The sequence below is a fragment of the Balaenoptera musculus genome, chromosome 7, assembly GCF_009873245.2.
Source record: "Balaenoptera musculus isolate JJ_BM4_2016_0621 chromosome 7, mBalMus1.pri.v3, whole genome shotgun sequence".
Classification (NCBI taxonomy): Eukaryota; Metazoa; Chordata; class Mammalia; order Artiodactyla; family Balaenopteridae; genus Balaenoptera; species Balaenoptera musculus.
The window spans coordinates 50,582,865-50,600,007 of record NC_045791.1 but is presented as its reverse complement, the minus strand read 5'-3'; the positions used below and the strand labels follow the sequence as shown (position 1 = coordinate 50,600,007).

At 41.5% G+C, this 17,143-nt stretch overlaps 1 protein-coding gene across 7 annotated transcripts in view; it reads right to left on the bottom strand.

Annotated features, from left to right (window-relative positions):
- The window catches only part of NOSTRIN (nitric oxide synthase trafficking), a 57,514-nt gene extending 42,956 nt beyond the window's left edge, over positions 1-14,558 (bottom strand). For 3 of the 7 annotated variants that reach the window (XM_036857635.1, XM_036857637.1, XM_036857640.1), the window contains exons 1-2: positions 14,297-14,556; positions 5,242-5,327 (exon numbers count right to left, since the gene is read on the bottom strand). In XM_036857635.1, the coding sequence (XP_036713530.1) occupies positions 5,242-5,327; positions 14,297-14,323 (113 nt within the window). In that variant the 5' untranslated portion in view covers positions 14,324-14,556. Of the gene's footprint in view, positions 1-5,241; positions 5,328-6,909; positions 6,959-14,296 lie in introns of those variants that run through there. The other 4 variants (XM_036857638.1, XM_036857636.1, XM_036857639.1 and 1 more) reach the window with 3 other exon arrangements.
- Between the last annotated feature and the right edge of the window lie 2,585 nt (positions 14,559-17,143).

The window sequence follows — 17,143 nt, the reverse complement described above, 5'->3', positions numbered from 1 at the left end:
CTATACATGATGTAAGTAAATTTCTTTGACACACTCATTTATTGCTCCTTGTAAAGAGCCTAACTTAAACTTCTTAAAAGTTATGAGTGCCTGAAGGCACAGAGTCACTCATACACAAATGCATTCATTCCCTCAGTGAACATCTATTGAATGCCGGCTCTGTGCCAGTCACGTGGGATACAAAGACCCTCAAGGAGTGGAGGAGACAGACAAGTCAGCAGAAAGTAACAGTGTAGGCAGTAGAGCGATAGCAGAGGTAAGCACTGGTTCTGTACATCTCTGAGGAGTACTCTTTTGACACTGGGGACTGGAGTCTTGACTTGAAGGCCCACCAGGGTGGGATGACTGAATCTGGAAGAATGCATTGAGTGGAGGCTGGCAATGCAGGTGAAGAAGTGTCTACCGGGCAGTGGATACAGCAGATACAAATGCCGGGACCCGTGGAGGCGGGTGGGAGGGATGGCAGGGAGCCATGGGGGGTGATTGCAAGTGGTTCTGTAAGCAGTGACTGTAGGTAAGATGGAGAGATGTGGGGTCATGCAGAGATGGAGAGAGACAAGCTGGATAGGAAGGCAGGGCCCAGATCTCAAATTTCCTTTTATGAAATACTACGAAGGCTGAATTTTATACTAAAGGTCATGGGAGTCTTTGAAGGGTCTTAAACAGGGTCCTGGCCACAGAGTAGAAGATGTATTAGATGCTCCCTAGTTGAGGCAACTTGCTTGGACTAGAAAAAGGAGATCCTCTGAAGGGACGCAGCTCTGAGCCCATGTACCAGACTCGAGGGTTGAGAGTAGATTAGATGTCTGCCTTCACTCTGCCCCTCAGCCAGGTGATTTTGTGCAGTGTACAAACTGCACAGCTGCAAGGCAGTACCCCAGGCAGGAGGACGGGTTGAGAGTTCTGTCAGAACAATGGCAGAGGCCATGAAATGAAAAGAAAGCTATAGGAATAAGAGGTGTTTGGAAGAGAGAAATATACAGACTTGGTCATGAGTTGAGACAGAAGAAGGGGTCATGGGTGGCTCCGAGGTACTGGGTTTGATTGGGTGGGCAGAGGTACCAGTAATCATGGTTAAAAATCCAGAAGGAGCACCAGCTTTCGGGAAAAGCCGATCAACTCTGTTTTGGATAGGGTGCCTTTGTGGTTTCATGGAACATCCAGCTGGAAATGTCCAATAGACTGTTGGATATATGGTTTGAAGTATGGATAAGACATACTGCCTAGTAATGGACATATGGGAGCCATCAATATGCAAAAAAAGAGCTGAAGTTATGGGAATTAGGATCACTCAGGCTATGGGTAGACTAGAAACGGTAAGAATTTATCAAAGATTTCATTTTAATCATTTATCTTTCGCTGACAGCATCTGCAATGAATTGTAGATGGAATAATGACCAACTACACTTCCTTCTTTGTTTTTTTTTCTTTTCTTCTATTTTTTAATTAAAAAAAAATTTTATGTCCGGAGTTGTGGTACCTGCCGTTTGAAAACCTGACCTTAAGTTTCCTTAGAGAGAAAAAATTGACTTTCCCCATCAAAGCCTGTTTAAACCTTAGCTGTGAGGGTGCAGGGAACCAAACACTTAAATAGTTTCTGGAAATGTGCCCTTGTCTTTTTGAATCTGATCTGTGATTGTGTTGAAATGAACCTGATGACTTTGGCATTAGGCATCTTAGGAGGTGCTGTGTGTTTCTGGCTAAATCTGAGTTACTACTATAAAAAAAGAAACTGGAGAAACTAATTGGAAAAAAGAAGCTAAGCAATACCATGAATTGCAGAATTTCCAGGCAAAATGGTGTTTCAACACCAACACTTTTCTATCACCACCAATTAGAACAAATGCAAGAAGGCAGCTGAGATTGGAAATAAAACATTATCTGGCCTCGAAGCCTGATTGGGATGCAGTCCCTTGTAGCCACAAGCTAATACAGAAGTGTTAGCAGAACCACATTCCAATGGATTCTTAAGTAAGGTGTCTGGAATTGTTAATATACAACAATAGTAAAGACCCTGTTCTAATAATGTAGATGTAATAATAAGAAAATAAACACTTAACTATCTTTCATTTATTTATTCATTCAATCTCCAAGGATTTACTGAATGCATTTTATGTGGCAGGTATCCTTAAGCCCCATATGCCCCCTCACTAAATCTTTCATTATATTGGCCACTGGATTTGCCTTCATGATTTTCTACGTCACAAACCTCAGTGGAAATGCCTGCTATATATATTCCAAGAGTACTCTTTTACTTGTATGATGGAGTTTCTCATTAGTTGTCTATTGTCTAAGTAATATGATAGTTTCTTTTCAAGAGTACTAGCTTTCTAGGCATTTTTCTAATACAAGGGAAAGGTATCATTGATTCATATGTAATAAGCCCATCTATTTAAGAGGAAAATAAGCCCAGTGCTCATGTCCAGATAACTGGTGGGAAACAGCTTTTTATCTTTCGTGTATCTGGGGAGCTAATTGCTGATTTCGCAGAATAGGGTCAGTGAAGGCAGGTGTAATACCAGCTATGTTGTGGCCATTCATCATTTTGATATGGTAATTATGTTCTCAAAGCTCAAACACTTCATTGGAAGAGGTAGTGACATCAGAATCACTCCCCATGGGAAAGAAATGACCCAGTCCTGGCAAAGGAGGTGGCCTCAGCAAAGGCCAGCTGACACGTAGGAATACAGCTGGAAAAATCACAGTGTGCCACATATTCATAGATTAGTAGGGAGTTTGTGTCCATCAGAAAACAGTTCTCCCGAAACACCTAACTCTTTTAGTGTGGATGACATCCTTCAGGTTAACTGCATGATCAAACAGCTAAACAGAGGGAGGAGAGCTTCAAGCTCAAGTGTGAGGAGATATTGCCAAATGCACATTTATCAGGAATAAACATAAAGCAATTCACACAAGGCATCTTGGTTAAGGGGAAATGATTTAATTGTAAAAGGTTAGCTTTATACATTGTTCAGGAAAGCATCTATTGTATAAACAACCTAATATCCAGAATAATTTTTTTGGTCTAGGTAAACGATTAGATCCCCTTTTTGTATTTATGCTATGCAGTTTTTATCCCAGAGATAGGCATGTAATTTTGCTAGCCAGTAGTATTCTTTAGATTTTCAAATTCTAAATTCTGCTCTGTGAGGAGGCAAAACCATGAAGGGAGATATCTTTAGCTACCCAAGTGTTTCTCCTTCATTGGAGCTTGTTTGCCATTCTGGAATGTGTGGATGGAGAGTTTTGCATGTGAATAGGTCCAGGGCAGATGGTAACCTGCGGAAGCAACTTCAAGAGAGACACAAGTAAGAAATGAAGGTTCTGATTGTATATAAAGTAGGTGTAGGTATGTCTGTGGCAAGGCGGAGATACAGAGTTACCTAGACAAGGGAAAAACAATAGGGCCATTTTGGAAAAGTAATTCCCCCAGATTTATTCAGTCATTTGTTGAGTCTGTTTACCAGGCATTATTTATCACCTGGCTTCCATCTTCACAGCTCTCTACCAGGCATTAGTTTTGAACCTGGAGACACCAAATAATCAAGGCCCAGCTGACTGCAACCCAGGTCACTTGTATGGCTACTCTGTGTATAGATTCTTCTTGATCTGCAGGAGGGAGATGCTTTCTAATTTAGGTAATAGGTTGAACTTGTATAATAGTTAACTGGTTTTATTTTAAATAATTTCCTTTGAGATGGGTAAAAATATTTTCTTACAGAAAAAATTCCCTCCCAGATTGGTCCTCCCTCTTCTTTTCATAGAATTAAAGCAACTTGGCTATTAAGATAGAAATAACTTACTAAAAATTTTTTTCTTTTTGACTACATTTGACAAACCTGGTTGTTCTTTATAAAAGCACATTTGGGGACTAATAAGAACCTGCTGTATAAAAAAATAAATAAAATAAAATTCAAACATTAAAAAAAAAAAGCACATTTGGGGACTTCCCTGGTGGTCCAGCAGTTAAGACTCCACGCTCCCAATGCAGGGGGCCCGAGTTCGATCCCTGGTCAGGGAACTAGATCTCGCACGCCACAACTAAAGATTCCGCACAATGCAACGAAGATCTCACACCGGGCAATGAAGATGCCGCGTGCCTGCAACTAAGACCTGGCGCAGATAGATAGATAGATAGATACATAGATAGATAGATAAATAAATAAATAAATAAATATTAAAACAAAAAACAAAAGGTAATCCAAATTCTTTATAAGCATTCGTTAAATAAATATAATTTTAAAAAAAAGCATATTTGAACTCTCCTGTATCTTTCCTTGGCCTCATTCATCAGTCCTGATAAAGCTAATGTTCTCCCTTGCTCTTGACCTACTAATACAGAATGCAATCAACTCAGGCATCTTTGTTCTTATGGTACACATGCAATATTTTAAATTTGAAATGGGTTCCCTTGAAAGAATAAACAATCTTTTCTGAAGGTCTCTTTGGAGTTGTTTATTACAGAGCTGTCTGGACACAGGGAAATGGCCTAAGCACCCTTTATGGCCCCATTCAGTCCTCGTGGACTCTAATTTTAAGCAGGAATTTTTGTAACTTTCTTAACTGAGTTCAGTGTGTTCATTTCACCACAGTGAACAGCTTTACACATGATCGTATCTAGTATTAGGAGAAGATGATACTATTGGGGATATATGTATATGTATAGCTGATTCACTTTGTTATAAAGCAGAAACTAACACACCATTGTAAAGCAATTATACTCCAATAATGACGTTAAAAAAAAAAAAGCAAATAAAAAAAAAAGAGAGAAGATGATACTGAAAACGGTGACTTTTCATTCATCCACGCATTCATTCAACAGACACTTACTGAAGAAGTCAAAAGGCCGGACTCTAAGAGCTCAGCATACAAAGAAGAATAAGATGCAGCCACTACCCTTGCTAGGGAGACAGAAATGTAAACGAATAATTGCCATCCGTGTGAGGAGCACACTAATGGTAGTACACATCGGTACAATGGTGGGCCCCAGGAGAGGGTAATAATCAGAAGGGACTTGACTGAGCCTTCCCGAGCAGAATTACTTCCTGTTGTTTCCTGATTTTTATGGTGCCCCAATGATAAATGTGCAATAACAGAGAATCACTCTTCAAACCAATTTCTCAAGTACCAAAATATAACACTGTGTTCTGGAAAGTAGGACAGCTGTAATCACTCCTCCACTTATATCGCTTGCTGCAACTAAAGAGGAAGAACTGCTTCGTGCAAACATGCATTTTGTACCTTTGCTGAAGAATGGATGTGATCTGCTTGCAGAAATCTTCTCCATTTTGAGAAAACTCCTTTAGGTTCTTGTATACTTTATTATACTGAAAAAGATGCACAGAGGGATTATGAGCACTTCCAAAGACTGAACTCCTATAAATTCAGAATGCTGCTGTAATGATGACTGTCGTTGTAAATGATCATGCAGCTACAGAATGCACACCTTTTGGGTGAGTTCTTAAAATAAAGATGAAGTCTCTTCTGCATGGATGTGAAAGATCCTGGAGAACTTTTCAAAAATAAAGCTGGTCTACCTGTCTCTTCTTAAGCCAAATGCAAACAATTCAACAGCGGGGTGCATTTGGATTCCTGTCACCCCTATTATTCCCAGGAAGGCTAAAAGTACATTCTGAAATACACTGCATATTCCCCGCAAATTCCAAAATACTATCTCTGGACCTCATGACAAACCCTGAACCATTAAAGTGAGTACTTCTTGGCTGAGATAGAAAACGTAAGTGAATAATTTGGTAATAAAATTTCTCCTAGGCCCCTCTATGTCTCATTTAACTCTAGTAATAAGAATGTTATAATAATGAGTTGAACATTTTCGTTGAACCAAACCTTATAAATTTATCTATATATTAATTTAGCCTGTAGACACAAAAATTCCAGTCAAAAGATTTTGTCATGTGACTTAGAACTCCACAATGTTATTCTGAAAATTGTATTGGTGAGGCTAGACATTGATGACAATAGATTTTAAGTGCCCAGATGGAGAGGGCAAGTGTCAATTGATTTTGCTGCTTCCCTGACACAGAGTGGGTGAGTGAGGTGATCAAGTCTCAAACACACTGTCTCAACGTTTCCATCTGGGAGATGCGATAGCCCATCACATTTTTCAAAATAAGATTGTACACAAGAGGATGCAAATTCTGTGTAGACTGAGTGCCGTGTGGTGGCTCTTTGTTCATACAATGAGCCAGCCTCTTCCAGCCCTCAAATGTCTCGGGCATGCTGCTGGTCACTTGTTGAGAAGGGGAAAGGGAAGGAAACTCACACTTCCTGAGCACCTACTATGGGGCAGGCATGTTCCCATTATATGAATCCTCAGAGCTGAGGCAACCTTTCAGCTATAGCACCTGGAGTAAGCAGCTAGTAGAGTAGCAAAGAGGACATAGGGCACAGAGGTAGAAAGACCTAAAGAAATGACCTAAGCCAGGTCCCTACCTTCAGGGGTGGAACCAACCAATACCTAGGATGTAGAAACATAATCCTATAGCTACCAAATCTTTTTCTCTTTATGCAGTAGTTTAACTTTCCCCTGAATTTAACACAGAAAGCCATGGCAGGATTTGGTAGACACACAATAGGAGCAAACAGCTTCACTGAAACTGCCTGGGACACAAAAACAACTGTGAGAGGGCAAAGCTCTTTAGAAGGACATTGTTAACTCCTAAAGCAAGGTTTGCAAAAATTTGGTGCCTATAGGCACCTGGATGAGGGAGGAGCAGGATGGGGGCAGTGAACTGGAGAGACAGCTGCCACAACAACTCTGGACCATGGACCAGCTTTTTTTGTGCAAAAAAGCTGAAATGAGGATTGGTATCTGAAACATAATTTTTAAAATTTTGCAGCAAACAATTCACAAAATTTTAAACTCTTTGCCAAGCAAGCAAAACATACCTGTAGTGCAATCCAAGTGTAGCCTCCGTCATGAAGAAATGATTCTCCTCTGAGGCATGAGAGTAAAATCACTATTGCGCAACCAAGCTTTCTCATTTTTATTTCCACAAACATAAGTAGTCATCTATGAATGATGTGATACTTTCAGGCCTCCTTCCTCCCCTTATAAGTACAATGGAAGAGTTTGGTAAGCATTTTTAAATTGTTTAGCTTTTTTGTTTATTCCTTTGTTACCTAAACACTTTCACTAAATTGTCCCTTAAGGCTTTTATTTTCTTCCCATAACACCAAATAACATCCAATAAAACATACCTAGGTATCATGAGAAGAAAACAGAGACATGTTTAGCAGGCACATGCCCCTGGAATAAAGTCATTTCTCAGCCCCTCTCACCCTTAGGTGTAGTAGCCATGTGACTAAATGCTTCCCAAAGAGGTATGGGTGAAAGTTTTGTGTTGGGTTTTAGTGAAAGTTCCTTCCTCCTTTTTCCTGAAACCTGGACTTAAAATGACAGCTGATGCCGTAAGGTGATCTTGAGGATGGATGCCACATGCTAAGATCTTAGATCAGAAAGCGAGAAAGAGCCTGGGTCCCTGATGCCCTGGGGGCCACCGCAGAAGCCCCCAACTTTCTACTTTTGGACTTATTTTATTTATGAGAGAAATATAACAGTAGGCTTTTTTAAAAGCCACTTTTATTTTGGGTTTTCTAAATAATGCAGCTAAACATAGTTCTAACTCATACACAGTCTTTTAACTTTTTATTTTAAATTATGAAACATTTTTATGTTTTATAAATAATAATGATACAAACAATAATTAGGATACACATTATATTCTCACTACCTAAGTTACAGAGATATTGACACTTTGCTTCTGCTCTTTTTAAATAACAATTTTTCCTTTTAATAATTTCTTTGACTATTCTTGCACATTTATTCTTCCATATCAACATTTATCTAATTATAATTTTAAAAATCCCTGTTGAGATCCTAAGTGGAATCGCATTACATCTATATATCTCAATTTGAGGAAATTAACTTTTTTATGGTATTTAGACTTCCCACCCAAGGGCAGAGTAAGTCTTTTCATTTGTTCAAATCTTATTTCATGTTCAATAAAATTTTATGGTTTTCTTTATATGTCCTGTAGCATTCTTATTTACTTAGAAATATCTCACAGTATTACATACTATTAAGCTATTTTTAAAAATAGTGTCTTACTTGTTTCTCTCTCCAGCTTACACCAAAACAGAAACAAAGACCCAACAAAAATATCAGGGGGCCATGTGCAGGAGAGAAAGATTTGGATGCATGCTTGCAAAGTGAATTTTTCTGTTCTCAAACTCTGTAAGGCTGGGGCTGGGAGAAGACGAAGCAGAGAGTTGGATGGAAGGATGCCTTCCGAGCAGCAGAGAGAAGAAACTCCCATCAGGAAAACTAGGAGGGGAGGGAAGGGACTCTGAGATGAGCTGTCTTAGGACGTGGACCCCCATCAGCCCACCATCACCAGAAGAGGCGATTTGCATCTGATAGTCCTGGGGAAAGAATGGGGTGCCTCGGATACCATGTATGAGGATGGGGACAGGAAGGGGAAACCTTGCCCCTAACCAAAGTGGAAATGAGCAGAACCAGTTGAGAATTTTTCCCTGTCCTGGGGCTGCAGGGGCTACTGCATTTCCCAAACTTATCAAGCCATCAAAACTCTCCAAGACACATTTTTAAAATACTATCTCCACAGGACTAGTTCTAGGAAGCCAGGAAGCCCGGAAAGTTTATAAACCAATGATTCAAAACTCGATTGCTTTCAGAGGAGAGTGGGTGAGCTTTGGCAGTATGGAGACCGCCTGTCTTTCCCTAAGGCACTCAGATGCAACTTTTTTAAGCAAGAATCTGCTCAAACCAAGCACATCTTATGGCATCAGTTGCCCCTGGGGCTCCCAGTTTTGGATTTGGGGAGGATTTTCCTGTCATTTAATAGGCTAGTACTTCCTAATTTTTTTCACATCATGGTATACATGGAAAATGATATTTGTACTGGAACAATGTGGTAAATGGACAAAGTTGTTCAAGGTAGAGGCAACTGGCCCATGAGCTCAGCCCCCCAGCTACACCCCACCTGTAACTCATCCCCCAGACCCCTGGGCACTTGTGTGCCCAGGTACACACAAGTCAGGAAGTTCTTCAATACATTATGTTGTTGTTAACTCAATGATCATATGAATGGGATGTTCTGCTTATTACAGCAATGGGGAGAATCTTTATCGTTGACTCTACATATAATGTACTGGACACTCCACGACAAACCCTGATCCAGACTGAGATAAAGGTGACATCAATAAATAAAAGAGCGACTAAGAATAGTTCCTTTATTTCAGCATAACCCCTTTTTTAGATTCAATGATTCTGTACCTTTCATCTTGTACCATGTACTCAGACTTGAAGACAAAAGCTGTCTTGCAAAAGCAGACTTGCATAAACATCAAAGCAGACCCCAGAGACCATCTCATCCAGTGTGTGTGTGTGTGTGTGTGTGTGTGTAATCAGAAAATCTTAGAACTTATCTGCTTTGAGGGGATGAAGTCTCTTGACCTTGGCTTTGGCTCTCCTTCTCCTCTCCCATCTTTCTTCCCCACCCCACTCTCACCCAGCACAGGGGTCTCTGAAGGGATTCCATGGAGCACAGTTTGGAAACCACTAAAGTCCAATCCTCTTATTTTATAGTTAAGGCCGAAACAGCGAAAGATAACCTCATTAGTTAGAGACAGAACTGTGATAAGAAATGTTAAGTGAGCAAATCAACTAGAGAATCTATTAGAAATAAATATATTTATAAATAGCTAATCAGTATAATCACACTAAGTGTACTCAGAGTGGTATTACCTTTCAGTATTATGAGCAGTGCAGATCGCTCCCCAATGTCATCAACCAGCACAGAAGGCTTTGCTCTACCCAGAGTCGTGGAAGATGAATTTTTCCTGTTTTTTTTCCCACCTATTGAGCTTTTGAATACCCCACCCCCTACCAAATATTCATTCCAGGAAAGAACCTACTGTTGATCTTACATCTCCATTTGAATTTATATTAACATGCTGCTTTTCCCTAAGGTCATTAATTACTAGGAAAAAACGACATGTTTTTTTTTTCCCCTGATAAAGGGATTGCAGGCTGGTGGAGAAATATGTGGGATCTTTCTGAGAACCTAAAAATCCCTTCAGGGAGATAACTAATGTACACAGACATGTCCCATTCTGCCATTAAGAAAATGCTTCTGCCCAGCACTTATAAGCAAATTCTGTCGGATAAATATTATCGTTACGAAAAAGTTAGTAACCGAGGCAACTGGCACGTGAAATGATTAGATGTCTTGTGAACAACAAAAAATTCACTTTATCAGCCTTGGCCTAGCTGCTCTTTCTGACTTTCCATGATTTGAATGATTAAGAAGGTTAAATTCAATCACTCTAGAAAAATCCATTTTCATTCTAGGTGCAAGTATGAAAAGTTTGCTTTTTTTTTTTTTTTTTTGGTGGGTGGGGGATAATGATGATCCTCATAGTGTTAAACAAACCATGATGTTCTACTTAAATTTAATCAAATAAGCTTTTGTTGGATGCCTTTCACATGCCAGGCACTGTGCTACTGATTTCATGTGGCGTAATATCTCTAAGTACTGCTTTTGTAAACTAAGAAATTGTATTTATTAGGCACCTGGGGAATATTTAGAATCTCCACGGCAGGCTGTCACAGATTGTGAGATACATTAAAGAACACAGCCTACTTCATCCTCTTCTCCTCTTACTTTACAGATGAGGAAACAGAGGCCCACAAAATGTGAAACGGCACATCCCACATATGCACACTGCGGATGCTGTGGGCCGACATCCACGCCAGACCCAAGCTGCCTCCTTATCTCTGCAGTGTCCCAGCACCCCTCAGGAGCCATGGACCATTGCCCCAGCATCTTTTATATTAGTGCCAGTTAATATCTTCTGACCCAGGCTGAGCCACGGAGATGGGATGCTCAGGTTGGCGTCTGAAGCAGGCTGAAGGAGCAGCCCCACACTACTGTTTCAACAGCTGATGAAGTTAAGAGAAGAGGCTGACTATGGGGACCCAGGGAAGCCTGCTTCGACTGGTCCCTACCTGGATACTGAAGGAGTGAGTAAAAGCAAAACCTTGGTTAGAGTTAATTATTTGCCCTTGATTTCTATGGCGTTGTTTCTTAGGAAGGTGCTATTTTTTTTTTTTTTTATGATTAGATTATTTCATTTGGAGATAATCTGATCCTGTTTCCTTGCACATGGATTTGTAAATGATTTCCTTTGGCATATTTTGAGGATTAGAAACTAAGCTCACAGGCATTAAGGCATCAAGGCCCAGAGCCAATTCTTCTCTTTTGCAAAAAGAGAACTTTTAAAAATCTCCTTCAAATAAGCTCTGACTTTCTCAAGATTAGTTAAAAGTCCTACACAGCATTCAAGCAATCTGTGTGCTACCCTGGTGACTGGTAATTTGTGCATAGACACTAACCCAGCTCTTTGAGGTAGAATGGCCCAGCTATCAGGTTATCTTGCTCATTGGAGCATGACCTAAAAGAAGAGGTTGTTAAGTTTTTTTCTGGAGTCTGGTGAGACCTATTTTACTCAGAAAAATATTTTCAAATGCATAAAACAAACTAACAGGATTATAAAGGAAACTAATTATATTGATATAGGTTTTATAAAATATAATTTTAAATCATATTTTATATGCTTTTTAATTAACATACTAAATAATGAGTCTTAAGAATTACCCAAATTTCTAAGTCACACTGAGTGTGAGTAAACAGTATTTCTAGATATCTGTAAACAAATGTAATGTTATATAAAAATATAAGTGATTTTTATTAGTTACAAAGTCACAGACACTGCAGTTGTACTAGGGCTTGCTGCTTATATTCAAAATTGGAGGAAATTCTAAATTGCAGTTAGAAACTAACACAAATAAATAGGTCATGCTTTTCCCATTGAAGGTCACACAAACCACTGTTTCCATATGTGGATCCACTGGGGTAGACCAAGTTAAGAACTGTAGCTAAGCTAAGGCCTTATGAATTAGTTGTGTTCCGTGTAACCCTAGAGACTCATGAAATGGAATATTTTGTAGAAAGTTAAAGCTTTGCGTTCTTTTTGGTTTCTTCATGAAACTACCTGTTTCATGAAGCATTCTTTTGCAGTCCACTCCCTTGTTTTATTCTGTTGCCAAACTGCAGCCTCATCTTCACACAGCCTTGTGGCCCAAGCACAAACTAGGACCGCACCGGGAAATCAACTTGAACACTTGCTGAAGATGAAACAATTGCAAATAAATAAAAATTCTGTGACTTCAGAGGATTCAGAAACCCTGGCTGAAGGAATATCCTCCCACTCTCGACTACGTTTGGTGGCAGTGGGCCCAGAAAGATGACTTTCAAGTTTGGAGACAAGGACAGGAGTCCTTGGGGCAATAGTTCAGCGTAGGGAAAAGGACTCCACATGTCAGGGAGGGAGCAGTAAGCTGACATAGAGATATGGTGATGGGTTGTCTTGGGAGCTGCTCAAAGGAAATATTTCTCCTAGTTCCAGGTCTGAAGTCAGCCTTAGAAAGGGATATTAGGCTTTTGGTTTTTAGTTTCTGTTTTTGTTTTAACTTATCCTGGCTTCAGTTTTCCTCTCCACTATCTCACTCTTCCCTTGCTCTTAATTTCTTCTTTGGTGACCGTTAGTGACAAGGTTTTGCTTCCACTTATCCCATCCCCGTCCCACTCACCCACCCTATACAAAAACATTATTGCTAACCTATCAGGAGAAAGGAGAGGAGTCAACATTTTAGTAAGGGAGCAAATGCAAGGAGTGAAAAATAAACAAACAACAAATACATAAACGAGAAAAGACTTTTTGAAAAGTTATCTGTTAGCTTACCAAGAGAGACAAGATTGGGGTGGAAGAAATCAAAGGGAGGAGTTTTCGCCCTTAAAATCTGTATACAACCATATTGTTGGAACTTCTTTCTACCTTAGACACATGTTACTATTGTGTTCTTTTTGGGGTTTTTTTTTTTTATGATTTTTAAAAATATTTATTTATTTGTTTATTTTGGTTGCACCAGGTCTTAGTTGCGGCAGGCAGACTTTTTTTTTTTTTTTTACAAGAGTTAAACAAACTGACACCAAGCATTGTAAGTGGGTGACCACAACAAAAGCAACAATGATTGCAATTACCAAACACGAAACACACTCATACTGTGTCATAATATTGACATTCAGTCCAGTAATCCTCCACTGTAACAGCTCCTTTACTTTGCAGTGAAAATTGATTTGTATATTTTTTGCCTCTGAGACTATTGTGTTTTTAAAAAGTAAAAGTAGGCAGAGCCTGCTACTACGCTGTCATTATTAATATCACTAGCCACCATGACTTTATCTCATTTAGCTCGTCTGATTCCTGAACTCATTCCGTGGGATGGTGGATACAGTTTCATCTTTGCTAAGCCTGTGCTTTCCACATCCACTGAATAAACACAAACGAAACCAATAATTCTCTGTTGATCTTTTTCTTTATGGTTTTATTGCAGCCCCTGTTTATCTGCTTCTCCACCTTTTTTTGTTTGTTTTTAATAAAATACTTGAAGGATGAATGCAACCCCTTGCTTCCGATGTCACCAGTTTTAGTTTTTTGGCACCATTTCTTGGGATAACACACTGACAATCTTTGATTACTTTATTTCCTCCCCCCTCCACCCTTTATTTTAATTGCTCCTCATTTCCTAAATTACATCTCTGCTCTTGCAGCTAACGACCTCACAATTTGACCAACCTTCTATTTTTGGTACCACTCCCAGGATTGAAACAAACACGTTGGTAAACATGTCCGAGGACCACCGCAGGGCGGACAGAGTGCGGAGTCTGTACTTCCTCCCTCGGGCCTTGCAGTTCTGGGCTCTAAATGATATGGGAAAATACGCAAAACCCCCTTGCATCCTGACTTCATTCCCAGAGCCCCAAACTGGCTGCAGATATTCTGTGCATTTGTGTGTCTACAGTACGCACGATATTGGCACCACTGGCATAGATTTGAAGAATGTTTCCCAAACAGCCACCATCTGCATGTAAATATAATGCTACATACACTCAAAGTTTTTTCAAGAATATGAGAATAAAAGATGACAATTACCTGCCCTGTCATTTGCTAGAAAGAGCTCTGTTTTAAATTGAACCAAAGAAAAACCACAGACTTTTGTACCAGTGCCAATATCTAAACATGTTTGGCTTCTGAGCGTCCCAAATTTCTTAAGTTCAAATCCATTAATACATAAATCTACTCCTCAGCCGCCCTCTCACACACAGGCAAACCACACTGAGCTACTCACCGAACAATCTGTCAGTGGGTCCCTCATGGTGAAATGTTTGCTTCAGTCCTTTTACCTATGCTCCGGCATTCAGGATGCTGCACCAAAAGTTGGGTGTGTCCTGGACTTCCGGGATTCAAAGGGCCTAGAGTACGTCAGTCCTTGTCAAACACCCCAAGGAGGAAGTCCCAGCCCTGGACTTTAATCCCGTTTGTTTTCTGAAAAAGCAAAGAATGGCTCCGGGTCAAGAGAGCTGGAGTGAGAGAGTGAGAATGACTCCTGTAAATACTTAGGGGTCAGAATACTGTGTCCTGAACTGTGTGGCCTTGAAAGAAAGTCCAGAGGTTATAAAGCGTTCCTGGTAATTCAGTCACTCAGGGCTGAGACTAGAGGGATTCTCTCAGCTTGCCATATTCACCTTGTTTTTTATTTTCTGTATTTCAGTTGCTGTGACACACTGGGGTCTTTTGGGTTGGGGAGGAGGGACTGCACCTTCCAGGGTTAGCTAATTCCTAGAGATAGTAGACAAGTAGCTTATAAGCATGGCTTTGATATGCAATCCAACCATCCAGAGCTCAGACCCCCAATCACCTCCCTTATCTCCCTTATCTACCTTATCACCTCCTTATCTACACACCAAGCCAATAGTCCCCCTGCCCCAAATCACCCCAGGGCCAAGGTACCAGACAATTAAGACCACCCCTATATAACCATGACTATAGTGGAAAATGTCCAGAAAAAGCTACCAGGGAGCAGGCATGCATTAACTACCTCGAGGGGCCTAACACAACACAACCCTCACTACTGTCCCAAGAGGACCAAGAAGCTAAGCTATCAAGTCAAGGAGGATTTTTCTATGTTCAACCTCATTTTAAAAAATCACTCAGAAGGATAAAGAGAACCAGAAATCAGCCATCAGCAACTTATTTTTTATCGCTTTCTCTGCACCTGTGGCCCAGGGGTCAATCCTGAGATTTCCAGCTAATGGCCTGTTGCCTTGTGACAGCTGGTCTGTGGGCAGCTTTGCTCTGACTGGCAGACAGGTCCCCAGCCCAGAAGGAGCTCCATCCACGCAGCCCAGGGGAACACTCCAGAGCTGCCCAGGTGACTCTGACTCCACCCATTTGCCCTTGATGTGCAAGTTCCATTCCCAGTCCCTGGAAATAACACATGAAGAGGGAGAGACAATGAGGGAGGAGGACTTGCCCTGTAATCTGAGGGAGGGGTCGTTAGTCAGGGACCACCATTCACACACTTAACAAGGTTCTCCTCTGAGCTTCTGCAAAGGAACGTTATCACTGTAGGTTACCACACGGAGCCATAGCTATCACAGGGCTACAATTAGACCAGGCACCCGTCATACTGAAAGAGTTTTAAGACAGATTGTAAAGTGACGTTAGTAATATGTCACTCTGATATGTCCCACTGGAGGGCTTCCTTGCCTTCAGAGATGGTAGATAGACTTGGCTGGTGCCTTGGATCCAGGGCCTGGGGCAGCTCCGAGTCTTCCCCCAATTCCTGCTACGCTTGGTCTCAGATCAGGCCCAACTCAGTTCAGAATGGGGAGACTGGCCTCCCTTGCCAACCCCACAAGAAATGCCATCACACCAAGCTTACCGTGGTCTCTGTGGCCCTCTGGGAGGTTGGTAGGACATGCTCACACCCATACTCCTCATGTGTGTCTCTCCCAGCAGGCTAACTAGCTTTCCCTTAGTCCTCTTGGAGAAATTAAAGTATCTCCATCTCACTACAGTATTCCTCCCACAGACTGTTGTACAGGCAGCTGGGTGTCCTGGCTGAATTTATACTGAGAATTAGAGTTTGGCTATTTGTTGAGCTTCTCAGAAGGGTGCTGGAATCTGCAACAAAACCTTGATTTTGGAGGTTAGAAAGAGGGCTGTATCAGTCATCTCTTGTCACAATAATGCTGTGTAATAAACAGAAAACCCAGTGGCTTCACATGACTTTACTTAGTTCGCAAGTGTGTGGTTCAGTTGGGTGATTCTTTGGGTCTCCCTGGCCCTACTCTTGCGAAAGCAGGTCATCTACAAATGTCTCTTGATCTTGGCAGGGCAGCTCTTCTGGGCTCTGCTGGTCGGGTGGCTTGCTGGGAGCTGAGGCGAGCCTTCCTCAGCCTGAAATCTAAGCCAGGCTGTTCTCGGGCGTGTTGAGGAGCCAAGAGAATGAATGGAAGTGCTCAGGCCTCTCGAGGTGCAGGCGTGGAACCGACACACCATCACTTCGGCCCCATTCAGCTGACCAAAGCCAGTCACAGGCCAGCCCCAATTCACGGGGGTGTGGGAGATTCCAGTCCTTAATGGGAGGAGCTGAGTCTCTCATTGCAAAGGGCACACACACAGAAAGGGGCAGAGAACTGGGATTTGTTTTACATTCAACCCACTGCAACGGTCAGTCAATAGTTGTTCTTCAGTGACTCGAGAGATAAAGCAGATAGGACACCGGAGGGGGGATGGCTGAAATATGTCAGCCTTTCCCTTTCTTCAATTCAGCCTCAGGGGACCTGTCTGGAACTTCAGCAGAGATTGAGGTCAGGGAGAGAAAAGAGGGGAGTTAAGTTCACGACAGACTCTAGACACAGATTTGGAGATAGGGTCATTCTCCCCTCTGACCCGGCATCCCATCCTACACATACTCTGCCACGCACACCTCCCCCGCTGCGGAGGGCAGGGGTGGGGACGAAGTAGCAGCGCGGGTTCTCCAAGGAGGCTGCAGCACCTGAGGCTGTGGCTGGTAAGGCACCTTGGCCAGGAGGTTTGTCCTCGAGCATATGAGAATCCCCAATCTCTAACTCCCAGAAATGGCCCAGGGAGACTGGGAGGAGGAAGCTGAGTTCCTGTGTGAGCAAAA